Below are 14,351 nucleotides of genomic sequence, written 5' to 3'. Positions count from 1 at the left end.
AAAAGCTCTTCAATGAATTATCATCCCAAGTTTCTCATAATTCCTAGATCCTATTTCAGTGTTGTATACTTCTTGAGATCAATTATTTTATTTGAAAAAATTCCATGAGATCTAGATGAGATCTACATCTCAAAATTCCAAGAGATCTCCTATATTTTAATGCCATAGAACCGTATTATTACTAATAAAAAGTGATTTCCTTTTCAAAAAAGGCAGGATTTTAAATTTAAAAATGTACAAATTTTATGAATGAAGAAATGCTTGATTTTCTTCAAAAAATAGTTTTTATTTAAAAAAAAACAACATAAGTAGTTGTAGAAATGGAGAGTAGTTGATCAGCTCTTTTTCAATTTCAGACTTCATCGACATTTCTACATGCATTATAATTGTATAAAGCCGCGTTTACACCAAAGTTATTAACAAAATGTTAATAACTTAATCCTTATAGATTCTATTTGATTGAACGGAACTTGACAAACATATATGATCATCATGTGTATGATAAGTTATGTTCAATCTAATAGAATATAGGTAAGGATTAAGTTAATAACTTTGGTGTAAATGCAGCTTAAGAATGGTCTGGCTTTTGTATAGCTTATATCAAAATCTTTCAAAAATCTGGTTTTTTGAACTTATATTAATATTTTTCTGGAATGGAAAATGGATCTATCACATTATTTAATGTGATCGATCATTCATTGTTAGTTTACATTATTTAATAGAAATTTGCAAACTAATCTAGCAGCTTGCTTCTTAATCAAGCACCTTATTCAATGTGTTAGTTTACATCATTCAATAGAAATGTGCTAACTAGTCTAGGAGCTTACTTCTTGGAGAAAGCCTGCTGAATATAATAGCATCGCTTGGATAGACAGTGATCATGTCATTGATAGTTTTCCTGTCTACTCCCAACTTCAACACAAGTTCAAATCCTTGGATGATTTCGTCAGCAAGAGGACCAATGTAGTGCAGACCCACCACTCGATCTTCGCCCATGCTTCTCTCCACACTAACCATTTTCGCGTAGCATGTAGCGCTCTTGTTAGTTTTCAGAATTTTCCAGCTCAACGGGCGAAAACTTCTTTCATAAACCTCGATTTGGTAGTAACCGTAGATTTTGATTGCTTCCTTCTCAGTCAAACCGGCGTAGCTGTATTTGATGGGAGATAGGATCACTCTTGGTACGAAATCGTAGTTCACTATTTCATCGTTATTATTGAATAACCTTCCGATCAACAGTTTGCCGCATTTTGCTGCCACACTTGATAGACCTGGACGCCCCGATACCACGTCCCCGATAGCGTAGATCGACTCGCAACCGGTTTCATCGTGGTTGTTGGCGACCACTTTGCCATCCGAATCCTTGATAGGCCTGGACGCCCCGATACCACGTCCCCGATAGCGTAGATCGACTCGCAACCGGTTTCATCGTGGTTGTTGGCGACCACTTTGCCATCCGAATCCAACACCACGTTTAACTCGCGTAGCCCCATATCGTACACCCTGGGCGCACGACCTTGGGCGAACATCACCACCTCATACGTGTCGATAATAATCGGCAGCATCTTCTGTTTGATTCTGTTGAGCCTCGGATGTTGCGACCACTCTGCCGAGAACGAGGCTCTCTCCTCTTTGTTGGACACTTTGCGCAGGAACACTTTCCTGGGACGGAACACAAACTCTTTGAACTTGGGTTGAGTGCTGGCTGTGCTTCCCATGGTGTCTCGGAACGCCTGCGAGCCGTCAAACGTGCGTTTCGTCGAGAAATAGTTCTTCAAATTCGCCTGCAAGTGATCAACCTGACTGCCGAGAATTCTAGTTGTCGGTCGCAAGTCGATTCTATCAGTCACCTCTTCAATTCGTTCAACTTTGTACTTCCACAGAATCTTCACTCCAAGCAAGTCCAAGTGTTCGATTATCCGACAGGCGCAGTCGTCGTCCACGTTTTTCAACGGTTGAGAATCGACAACAATTGTCACCGATACTCCAATCAACCTGAGAAAACCAGCGCACTCAACACTGGTACTAGAACAACCCACAATCAAAACCTTGGCTGGACATTTTTTCAGTGAAAATATATCGTCAGAGGTGATGGCATACTCGTATCCGAAAATTTCTTTCGGAATAGTTGGTTGGGTTCCAGTGGCCAGGATGAATATCTGTGCTCTGTATTTGTTTTTGATGATACCAAAACCAGTAGTCTGCACAGTACTCCTATCAAGGAAAGAAACATAGCCGTTGTGGAAGTTGATGCCGCTCTCGTGGAGAAGAGCCTGTTGACTCATGGCTAGAGTGTGGCAGAAAAGCTGCACGTTGTTCATGAAGGGCACCCATTTGAATGTTTGTCCGTTGATTTGTAGAGTGAGACCCAACTTGGAGGCTTCCTTGCGCGCGCTGTAGAATTGGCTGGCCTTGTAGAACAGTTTGGTGGGGATGTCCCCGGCATTGATGCTGTTTCCCCCCACCAGCCAGCTGTTGCCGCAAGGCGTTCTCCTCACGTAATCGAACACTGCCACTGAGAGTCGATGCTTTTGCGCCTCAATTGCTGCCGATCTCCCTCCGATGCCACTGCCAATCACAATCACATCGTATTCAGGCATTGCGATCAACAAAAATCAAGCAATTTTTAAACGCCACATTGTATCCAAGCCTTGCAATCATCAAAAATAAAGCAATTTCCTAATATTCACTCCATAGAAATCAATAGATCGACCATCACCCGCTCTCATTTCAAGTCACCAGGAAAATTGAACATGTGTCATAATATTGAATTTTCTGAGTACGGTTGTCTCAGACTTTTCAAGTCATATGTTGGAAATAATCATTATAATTATTATTTATAATCATAAGGCTAGGCACACACCAGTTAGTCAAGACATGATCAGATACGTTTAGTCACAATACTTCACATAGTTGCTTATGAAGACATGTCTTCAGTTAGTCACAGTTAGTTAAGACATGACAAGACATGATCAGATACATTTAGTCACAATACTTCACATAGTTGCTTATGAAGACATGTCTTCAGTTAGTCACAGTTAGTTAAGACATGACAAGACATGATCAGATACATTTAGTCACAATACTTCACATAGTTGCTTATGAAGACATGTCTAATTGCAATGACTAATCAGTGTGTGCTGCTTCATAAGCAACTATGTTAAGTATTGTGTCTGATCATGTCTTGTCTTGACTAACTGGTGTGTGCCCAGCCTTAGTGGATTCCAATCCATAAATATTACTTGTCTTCAAATATCTTGAATTTTTACTTAAATTTGAAACTTAAAATAGTAGGTATTCGTCTGCAAGTGAAGGGGGGGTGGGTTTGACTGATGCCATTGGCATAAACAAAGGGGTTAGACAAGGTTGTTGTATATCGCTGACTTTATTTAATATTTATTTTGACGCATGTTACGCACATGGAAAACTTTAGTGGACTCAGGTTTACAGCTCTCAACCCATAGTTTTGTAAATTCAATTATGTATGCAGACGACTTAGTGATAATTCAGAGAAATGAAGATTCCTTACAAAAATCAGTTTTCATGTTGGACAGAGTTGCTGAAAATTACAATTTGAGAATATCAGTTATAAAAACCAAATCAATGGCATTCAAAGGGAAATATCCAATTAGAACCAAAATAGAATTGAACGGAAAATTAATAGAACAAGTGAAAAATTTCAACTATCTTGGTAATGATGTAACATATGATACAGATATATTGATGTATACAATAAAATTTCAAAGTTTCAGAAAATATGTGGCACTATACATAGAAACCTCAAAAATAAATCAAGACGAGAAACCAGAATAAAGTTCTATATACCATTGCAGTTCCGACTCTCCTATATGGAAGTGAGAATTGGATTCACACACGTAGAATGAACAGTCGAATTCAAGCTGCAGAATGAGGTTTCTAAGTAGTGTATTGGCTGCACTAGAGTGACAGAATCAGAAATACTGATATAGACAGGTTTTATTGGTTGCAGAAGCTGCAGAAATGAGGTTTCTAAGAGTGTATTTGGCTGCACTAGAGTTGATAGAATCAGAAATACTGATATAAGACAGGTTTTATTGGTTGCTCCTCTACATGAAAGAATTATTCAAAATAGACGCAACTGGTGCAGTCATTTGGATAGAATGCCACCTGGGAGAATTCCCGTTGTAGTCCAAAACTATAGACCTACAGGAAAAAGAGATGTAGGGAGACCAAGAAAGAGATGGGTACCGGAACAGGTTCATTAATAAACCTAATCCCTGAAGTGAAGATGATGATGATGATGATGATGAAAATAGTAGGTAGGCTACAATTTAATGTCAAAAATGTTGAGAATGCTAAAATAGTATGGTACCATAGAATAAGAATAGAGAAAATAATTAACTTAGAAGGTACTACCTATGTTTTCACTACATTATAGTACAGAATTGAAATTAATGTTGAAAATATTCGGTAGTAGCCTATGTTCAACTCAATAGTAAGCTGCATTTACACCAAAGTTATCAACAACATGTTTATTTTTCCGTCCTTATAGATTCCATGAACTACTCCACTATACGAACTATTTTATACTATGAACTACTCCACTATCATGTTTTTTCTTTTTCTTTTTTGAAAGTGTATGCTAATTTTTTGTTTGAAGTGTTTGCTAAATTGTTTTGTTTCTACAGTTACTTTTTTTCTAGTTTTCTCGAATTAGAGTGCCTACTGAATGCGCGTTGCTAGCGCACAAACTTTGTTTTGCTTGCAACGCCAATATTATATATTTTATTATTATTTAGTTTCAATAAAAGCTTTTGTATTTTTGTTAGTAAATTTCTAATGTATGAAACTGAATTTTGTTTTCCATGTTTTGTGAATTATTTATATGAATTTGGCAATAATTTTGATTTGATTTGATTCTATTACATTAAACAGAGCTTGACAAACACAATCATATGCACATATCATGTGTATGATAAGTTATGTTCAATCTAATAGAATCTATAAGGACTGAAAAATAAACATTTTGTTAATAACTTTGGTGTAAACGCAGCTGTAGGGATGTATTTCAAATCAATTAGGAGCTGACAGGCTGCAACTGTTAATTACGGTAAAAACCTGTATAATATTGATAGAATACATAATTCAAAAAATGATCGACTGATTTAAAAAAGAAGTACCTATTATTCAAGTAGCCGACTTGTTAAAAATTAACAATCCATACTGAGGGAGATCTTAGAAGCATCAATTTTACCAAAACATTAATTCATATATTTAAGCAGATACAACTCATTCAATGATTGGGAGATAGCAATAGGTTTAGTTCAAAATTTCTCCTCTTTCAATTAAAACTAGTATAGAGAGAAAAATGCCATTTTCAAGTCAAACTTGAAAATGGCATCAATGTCCGAAACATGTTGTGAATAAATATTTCCAAAAAGGGTTCCAAGATTTTTATTTTTCTCTCTATTTCTATAAAAGTAGCCCTATACAGAAAATATATAAAACTAGTATTTCTGTGAACAGTAGACCTCACGCAGTATTCTCATCCACAAGTAGCTGATTGAAACTATAGACCTTATGGAAATACAGCAATCTGTATTGTATTGTATGTGGCTTCTCCACACATCTGTTTAATCACTTGTCAGCTGATTTATGATGAATAATTCTATAGTCTGATTTCTACTCTAATATTGGCGTATGAAGGAGGCTCCTTTTTCCTTTATATTATCCTTGAAATGCAAATTTCCAAAAACCTTGTATATTCGTCGACGCGCAATTTAAAAAGGAACATACCTGTCAAATTTCATGAAAATCTATTACCGCGTTTCACCGTAAATGAGCAACATATAAACATTCAAACATTTAAACATTACGAGAAATGCCAAACCGTCGACTTGAATCTTAAGGTGCGTACAGATATACGTGCCGCGAACATGAGCAATTCACTTTTAATCAGCTGATGCCAAGATTTTTATATCTGTATCTTACCGTTTCTGTAAAAATACAGATATAATCAGCTGATTAAAAGTGAATCGCTCATGTTCACAGCGCGTATATCTGTACGCACCTTTAGACCTCACTTTGCTCGGTCAAAAATAATTTAAATTATTTTGTAATAATTGGCAAAACGGTCCACTCTAGATTAGATAAGTGATGAGAACCTCAACGCTAGTGATTAGATTAGCAATAATGAGTTGTTCTATCAAATCCCTTTCCGGTAGTTCGAATCCTTTTTTCTTGTTGGTCTTCCCAACATACAACTAGATTTACTAATTTACAAAACATTGAATCAAAAACTTCATATCTAGAGTAGAATAAAGCTCGACTCTTCTATGACAGTGATGAATTGACTCAACTCAACCTCACTAATGAGTTCTAGATAAATGTATCAAAAGATTTGAATTTTTCTCCTAATGGACGGGAATTGATTTCAGGTTTGGTTATAGTAGAAACTTTTATTGAGAACTGGCACCAGTTGCTGGAATATTTGTTGAAGCATGATTTCTGTCAGAAGTTCACTTGGATTAGCACTCATCCTAATCACATTTTCATCAGTTATAGCACAACAGGATAGAGAACAACGATTCTTATCGAAAGGCGTTACAGGTTAATTATTGATCAAATTAATTTATCTGTCTAATAGTTACCTAGTAATCTAGTATAAAGCTGCGTTTACACCAGAGTTATTAACAAAATGTTAATAACTTAATCCTTATAGATTCTATTAGATTGAACATAACTTTATCATACACATGATGAACATATGTGTTTGTCAAGTTCCGTTCAATCTAATAGAATCTATAAGCTGCGTTTACACCAAAGTTATTAACAAAATGTTTATTTTTCCGTCTTTATAGATTCTATTAGATTAAAAGGAGCTTGACAAACACATATGCACATCATGTGTATGATAAGTTATGTTCAATCTAATAGAATCTATATAAGGACGGAAAAATAAACATTTTGTTAATAACTTTGGTGCAAACGCAACTATATAGTATCTTTCTAATAATCTAATAGTTACTTCAGTCTTTTGAGTTGAAATTTAATTAGTCGTACTGTATTTTACATATTTTGTTTCAATTAATAAAACTGGATTCAAATAAAGTGATGAATTTCAATATTTTCTTGCAAGCCCATATAATTTTCGCACAATTTAGCAACGGATCTTTTGTCCTAGTTTAAATTTATTGATCTAGAGAAGTGAGGTCTAAGTTTCAAGTCGACGGTTTGGCATTTCTCTTAATGTTTAAATGTTTATTTATATGTTGCGCATTTACGGCGAAACGCGGTAATAGATTTTCATGAAATTTGACAGGTATGTTCCTTTTTTAATTGCGCGTCGACGTATATACTAGGCTTTTGGGAATTTTGCATTTCAATGATAATATAAAAGGAAAAAGGAGCCTCCTTCATACGCTAATATTAGAGTAAAAATCAGACTATAGAATTATTCATCAGAAATCAGCTGACAAGTGATTACACAGATGTGTGGAGAAGCCAGTCTATTGCTGTATTTCCATAAGGTCTATAGTTTCAATCAGGTACTTGTGGATGAGAATACTGCGTGAGGTCTACTGTTCACAGAACTACTAGTAACTTTGGTGTAAACGCAGCTTTATAGTATCCGTCTAATAATCTAATAGTTACTTGAGGCTTTTTAGTTGAAATTTAATTAGTCATGAGTAAATATACTGTATTTTACATATTTTGTTTCAATTAATAGTCTAAAACTGGATTCAAATAAAGTGATGAATTTCAATATTTTCTTGCAAGCTCATATAATTTTTCAACAATTTGGCAACGAGTCTTTTGTCCAAGTTTAAATTTATTTTATTCATACTAAATATTCTTTCATTTAAAAAAAAATGTTGAATATGCATTGATATTCTTCAACTTCTCTAGTGGAACTTCTCCATCATTGAAAAAACACGGGTTTTTAAAATTCTATAATTGACTTCAATTCTTAGTTTGCGCAGTTTAGTTGACCGAGCGCAGTGAGGTCTATGTTTTAACTCGGATTTTCCTTCGTCTGTTACGGTAACGAATTTACGGCCAAACGCGTAGACAGAATCGATGAGATTTGGCAGGAATATTTCTTTTTTAACTGCGCGTCAAGGTTTTTTGAAATTATGAAGGAAAAGAAATTTCCTCCATACTATATACGATATCGCTTTATATATATATATATATATATATATATATATATATATATATATATATATATATATATATATATATATCACCTACTCTGAAGATGAAAAGGAATTTCCTCCATACTCCGATATCCTATTATATCAAGCGAGCAATTTCTGTATATTTGTATTTATATTTATATCTGGTTATTTATGTTCAACGGATCCCGAAAACGGCTCTAACGACTTTCACGAAATTTGGAGCATAGTAGGTTTATGATATAAAAATTCGATTGCACTAGGTCTCATCCTTGGGAAAACTCGCTGAACGACATTAAAAGGATAATTCATCCTTGTCTGAAACAGCTGTGGGTCGTAAAAAAGTGAGTGAGCGAGTGAGTATGTAAAAAATCAAAATATCGCATCCCCGAAATTCATAAGATGACATATAGCCAGCTGTGAAATATAAATACGATCATCTTAGAGAATTGTGTTCTGTTTATCAATAAATAAAAATAACGAGCGAAGCTTTGCATTGCATGCATGAAGATGTCTGGAGAAGCCAGTGAACTGTTCACCTGTTACAGGTGACACCAGATACTTGTGGATGAGAATACTGCGTGAGGTCTACTGTTCACAGAACTACTAGTTTAATGTTAAGTTCAACTGTATTAAATCCATATCAAGGCTCGTTCAGATGTTGTTCATTTTGAGTTTTAGCCAGCAGCTGATTAGATTGAGTTTGAGCCCAGTCTGTGCAACCAGCAATTAATCTGATAATTTTCAATATGAAATGATGTTGGTACAGGACTGGCAAGCTACTTTTACCCGGTGGCCAGTAAACTGTTCTACCAGCCAGCAGCCGTGGGAAACCATTGTGGCCACCCGGACAATTGCCCCATTCACCACTGCAGGGTTGACGACACCGTCATTCTAGGATTTTGCTGCGGTTGTGCCAGGGTCTCTGGTGAGTTCCATCCTATAGTACCGGTTACATAACAGAAGAAGAAACACTTTAGTAATTATTACTAAAAATTACTCTACTGGATAGAAATAAAAAAAATATATTTTTAATATATTTTCGTACATCCACGTTATAGACAATGGAAATTTATTTATTCATTCATTTGTTAATAAAAAATGTTAATGAAATGATAGTTCTAACAATTTTGTCGATGTTAATTATTTCCAACGCCTTCTATGTTATAGTTTCTCATATTATCCATTTTTGGTATTGTTATTTACTATGTTTCTCTTCATCGGTTTTGATATTTGCAATACAGTACTTGGGCGTGTCTTGCCTTGGCCAATGACAACAGAGCTCAACCCTCATTGGTGAACAGCGAATGGCCAATCGTAGAGCTTCACGCTTACTATTAAACGGTACATATTCTGTGGCTCAGTAAAAGTAAATTCGTATGGCTTTTGTTGGTGGGGAGTCCCTTGCGGGAAGGTCCCACCGCCTGAATATATAATTTAAGCCGTCAATGGGCCTTACGACTGTCATACTTCAGCCGCGACCGACAGTTTAACGTGCCCATTCTGTGGCTCAGTTTACTAGAGATTGATAATGGCCTAACAACCGAAAATAGTATCTCAAATTATTGTTTTAATTTTTGGTTTTGACAGTATCAAGTCGTTTTCATTCAATACTAGCAGGTAACCCGTGCTCCACAAGGGTCTGATAAAAAACTTGACAAATTAAAACTTGAAATACTTGTCGGAATCTTGAAGGATTTAAAATAGGCCTGTAACTAGCCTCGGTAAATAAATAATCTATATGCAAAATTTCAAGTTAATCAGTTCAGTAGTTCAGCCATGATGATGCGTCTTACGTGAATTTCCTATCTTGTACGTAGGCTCAAGTGTATGAGCCAGTTATTCCTTTTATTATATTATAGATTATATTGTTATGAATGTTACAGACAGTGTTCCAGTGAGATGTCCTCCATTCCTGACCTGCCCACCGACTCCTCAGCCACTCTGCTCGCAATATGACTGGATGATGGATTGCTGTTGTTAATCTACATTTTTATATCAATATAATAATGAAGATTTCAATTGAAATTCCTAATTGATCCCTGATTGTTGAGCCACGAGAAAAAGCTCGGCTGACTAAGCCGCTGCATTAAAAATAATGATGAAGATTTCAATCGAAATTCCGAATTGTTCTCTTTGTAAAGATGGTTGAGCCACGAAAAAAAGTTTGCCTGTTTTTAAGCCGCTGCAATTTCAAGCTTTTTAATAAATGAAAACTCATATATAAATAGTCAACCACTTTTCTATTTGTGTTTTCAATTATGGAAAAATAAACACAACACAACTGTAATTTTTTTAATAGAATTTGTTAATTATGCATTGACATTGTGAAACTTCTGCTGATCTTAAAGATAAAGATGAACTACAGCTGAAAATGTATTGGTTTCAACACGAAACTGCAGTTCTGTCAATAAATGTGGAATTTACTAGAAATAAATAGTGTTTTTTCAGTTCAAGCTTTTTCTTGGACTGAACCATGTATATTTTCCTTTTTACCATTGCTTGTCAGAGATACAGTTATTATAACACAGTTTATAGTAACTGTAATTTAATAAATGCGGATTTGACTACAATATAACTGCGTTTTTTTCAATTCAAGCTTTTTTGTGACTGAACCATCTTTATACCTCCCTTGTTACCATTGCTTGCCAATGTTATAACTTATAACAAATATAGGCCCGGTTTCTAGGACACTTCTTAAATCTAATGGACCATTAATATAAATCTAAAGGTTTAATAGTTTCACTGATTTGAGAAGTGTACTACAACTCGGGCCATAGTCTATATGCTTCGTTCATAAAATATACATTTCAGAATATTTATAGAAATAAATACTGATTTCTAGATAATTATAACAGAACTACTTTCATTTTTACAACACCCAAGACCTTGGTTCAAAAATAATAAAAATTATCATCAACTTTATAAGGGGATTGCCACACCATGAGTACTACAAAGGCAGATGAGATAGAGAGAGATTGATTGATTATTTGCCTTTATTAGGGCGGAGTTAGGACTCCTGGTCCTCTCTGCCACACAAACCTTAACAAAATAAAAAAATCTGGTGTAGCGCACTCACACAACTTTCCTTGCTGTTAAATTGATCACCTGACGCTAGTGTTCACGCGCATCTGAAATCTACTATTCAAAGATCTGTGCCAGCTGGTGACAGGACAATAACGCTGAATACACACGAGATCTGCTATCTCTTCATAGTGAATGATTTAATAAAATCAACAGTTTGCAATTGAATAATCACATTTTCTCAAATGTCATTTATTTGATGACAAAGTGATATCACAAATTAGCGACAACTCATTTCTAGTGAGACTAATGAATAGTCATAACTCACATGACTATTTTGTCTATTCTCTGGTGCACTAACGAAATAAGCTACTATCCAACATTCGGCCAAAACTTTGTAGGAGAATTGGATAAGAAGTGTATTTGACTAAAGAAAAAATCTGTTGTGGCGCACTCACACAACTTTCCTTGCCGTTATGAAAACTGATCACCTACGCTAGTGTTCCCGCGCATCTCAAATTTACTATTCAGATCTGAGCCAGCTGGTGACAGGACAATAACGCTGGAGACACACGAGGTCTGCTATCTCTTCATAGTGAATGATTCAATAGAATCAATAGTTGCCAACAGTTTGCAATTTAATAATAACATTTTCTCGAATTTTGAGCTTATTTTCAATTTTAGTTGAAAATTATACTGAACATTAATTGTAGAGATTTTCATGCTTGATCTTTTCGACTTGAAATTTTTTGTTGAATTTTATCTGAAGGCTGATAATTGGGAATCTAAAATCAAACTTTGCATAGATGGGGCGGAGCTCCTGAAATTTTTACAGATATGGGACTTGTGGCAGTTGATAGAGCTTTCAAATTACTATTTTAGCTACAAAACAGCTGTTGTAGCTATGGTGAAAGTGATATTTTTGAGCTCAAAATTTTAGTGATTTTATACTCTATTTTGTGAATATTTGAAGTTTGGTTTTTGTTTTAACGGAAGTTTCATTATCAATCTATCTAAATTTGAAATTCTTTGTTTTATTCTGATTCATAGTTTCAGATTGAAGATTTGGTGTTGAAATTGAAGTGAACATAACCTTCATAATATTTGGACGACTTGTGACAAAATCAGGAAATTGAAAAAGTTTTGGGCAATAGCCTGTTTTTTCTTTTCCGACTATTGTATTGTTCGCTCTATCTAATAAATAAATAAATAAATGAATTAGATCAAATTCGTTGGAGCCGTTTTCGAGAAAATAGCGAAAAACCCTGTTTTTGACAAGATTTTCGCCATTTTAGCCGCCATCTTGAATTGCATTTGATCGAAATTGTTCGTGTCGGAACCTCATAGTGTAAGGACCTTAAGTTCCAAATTTCAAGTCATTCCGTTAATTGGGAGAGGAGATATCGTGTACACAGACGCACATACACACACACATAAAGGCCAATACCCACTTTTTTGGACTCAGGGGACCTTGAAACGTATAGAAATTTGGAAATTGGGGTATTTCAATTTTTTTCCGAAAGCAATACTTTCCTTACCTATGGTAATAGGGCAAGGAAAGTAAAATCGCATTCTCACCGATAAATTAGAAACCAAGCGGACTTGAAATCGGAATACTCATGTGCTGTACCTAAAAATAATTATAACAGGATACAAGATCTTACTTTTGTTGTTACCATTTGACGTTATTGTAATGCATTTTGATGTTCTCACTTGCTACTACAATAAAACATTTATTTATTTATGTTAAATATCGGGGACCGAGCTTCGCTCTGGAGTACAAAAGCATAAACAATTTATTACGATAGAAGAAATCATCATAACATTCATACAGAAATGTTCTATCTAATCACAGTAATTGAGATTAATTCCCAGAGAAATGCAAAAATTTTCCTCACAAAGGCCCAGTCGCACAAAAGCCGGTTAAATTTTAATCCTGATTAACTTCACGTGAACCAAATCAGAAGAGACCATTTCAAAAAGATGGATCTATTGGAATTAATCAGGATTAAAAATAACCCGTCTTTTTTGCAACCGGCACTAAGTACCTGATTGAATGATTACAAAAGTTCTACAGCTGAGTCATAATTTTGACACAGTCCACCACACATGAACTCGCTCATTCACTTCCATCACCAACAGACGACGAAATAATTATTATCAGCTGTTTTTCCAAGGATGAATAATAATTATCCTTTTAATATCCTTCAGCGAGTTTTCCCAGGGATGAGACCTAGTGCAATCGAATCTTTATATTATAAACCTACTATGTTCTGAATTTCGTGAGAATCGTTAGAGCCGTTTTCGAGATCCGGTGAAATACAAACATCTAAACATATAAACAGAAGTTGCTCGTTTAATAGTATAGGATTAGATTCTCACATTACCGTACTTCTACGATTAGAATTTGGGAGAATAAACTTATTCTCCCAAATTCTAATCGTAGAAGTACGGTAATGTGAGAATCTAATCCTATACTATTAAACTAGCAACTTCTGTTTATATGTTTAGATGTTTGTATTTCACCGGATCTCGAAAACGGCTCTAACGATTCTCACGAAATTCAGAACATAGTAGGTTTATAATATAAAGATTCGATTGCACTAGGTCTCATCCCTGGGAAAACTCGCTGAAGGATTTAAAAGGATAATTATTATTCATCCTTGGAAAAACAGGTGATAATAATTATTTCGTCGTCTGTTGGTGATGGAAGTGAATGAGCGAGTTCATGTGTGGTGGACTGTGTCAAAATTATGACTCAGCTGTAGAACTTTTGTAATCATTCAATCAGGTACTTAGTGCCGGTTGCAAAAAAGACGGGTTATTTTTAATCCTGATTAATTCCAATAGATCCATCTTTTTGAAATGGTCTCTTCTGATTTGGTTCACGTGAAGTTAATCAGGATTAAAATTTAACCGGCTTTTGTGCGACTGGGCCTTTGTGAGGGAAATTTTTGCATTTCTCTGGGAATTAATCTCAATTTACTGTGATTAGATAGAACATTTCTGTATGAATGTTATGATGATTTCTTCTATCGTAATAAATTGTTTATGCTTTTGTACTCCAGAGCGAAGCTCGGTCCCCGATATTTAACATAAATAAATAAATGTTTTATTGTAGTAGCAAGTGAGAACATCAAATGCATTACAACGTCAAATAGTAACAACAAA

General features: G+C 35.0%; 2 protein-coding genes across 2 annotated transcripts; one reads left to right on the top strand and one right to left on the bottom strand.

Moving 5' to 3' along the window:
* Nucleotides 1–578: 578 nt before the first annotated feature.
* Nucleotides 579–2,816, bottom strand: LOC120356122 (probable glutathione reductase 2). The gene is made up of 2 exons (XM_039444964.1): nt 1,373–2,816; nt 579–1,271 (listed from the first exon to the last, which is right to left on the bottom strand). The coding sequence occupies exons 1-2, from the start codon at nt 2,598–2,600 to the stop codon at nt 811–813; spliced, it is 1,689 nt and encodes a 562-aa protein (XP_039300898.1). The 5' UTR covers nt 2,601–2,816; the 3' UTR covers nt 579–810.
* Nucleotides 2,817–6,404: 3,588 nt separating this feature from the next.
* LOC120356121 lies at nt 6,405–11,006 on the top strand. The gene is made up of 3 exons (XM_039444963.1): nt 6,405–6,588; nt 8,926–9,084; nt 10,043–11,006. Exons 1-3 carry the CDS (start codon nt 6,480–6,482, stop codon nt 10,138–10,140), a joined length of 366 nt encoding a protein of 121 aa, XP_039300897.1. The 5' UTR covers nt 6,405–6,479; the 3' UTR covers nt 10,141–11,006.
* The last annotated feature ends 3,345 nt before the right edge of the window (nt 11,007–14,351 follow it).

This window comes from Nilaparvata lugens, unplaced genomic scaffold, assembly GCF_014356525.2.
Source record: "Nilaparvata lugens isolate BPH unplaced genomic scaffold, ASM1435652v1 scaffold5852, whole genome shotgun sequence".
Taxonomy (NCBI): domain Eukaryota; kingdom Metazoa; phylum Arthropoda; class Insecta; order Hemiptera; family Delphacidae; genus Nilaparvata; species Nilaparvata lugens.
This window is presented reverse-complemented; position numbering and strand designations above follow the sequence as displayed.

Bases quoted from the DNA above. Each gene is read 5' to 3' on its own strand.
- LOC120356121 (XM_039444963.1), top strand. From the start codon at position 6,480: ATGATTTCTGTCAGAAGTTCACTTGGATTAGCACTCATCCTAATCACA. The intron at 6,589-8,925 runs GTTAATTATTGA...ATGTTGGTACAG, and splicing joins CTTATCGAAAGGCGTTACAG to GACTGGCAAGCTACTTTTAC. The intron at 9,085-10,042 runs GTGAGTTCCATC...TGAATGTTACAG, and splicing joins CGGTTGTGCCAGGGTCTCTG to ACAGTGTTCCAGTGAGATGT.
- LOC120356122 (XM_039444964.1), bottom strand. From the start codon at position 2,600: ATGCCTGAATACGATGTGATTGTGATTGGCAGTGGCATCGGAGGGAGA. The intron at 1,272-1,372 runs GCCTATCAAGGA...CGGGGCGTCCAG, and splicing joins CGTGGTATCGGGGCGTCCAG to GTCTATCAAGTGTGGCAGCA.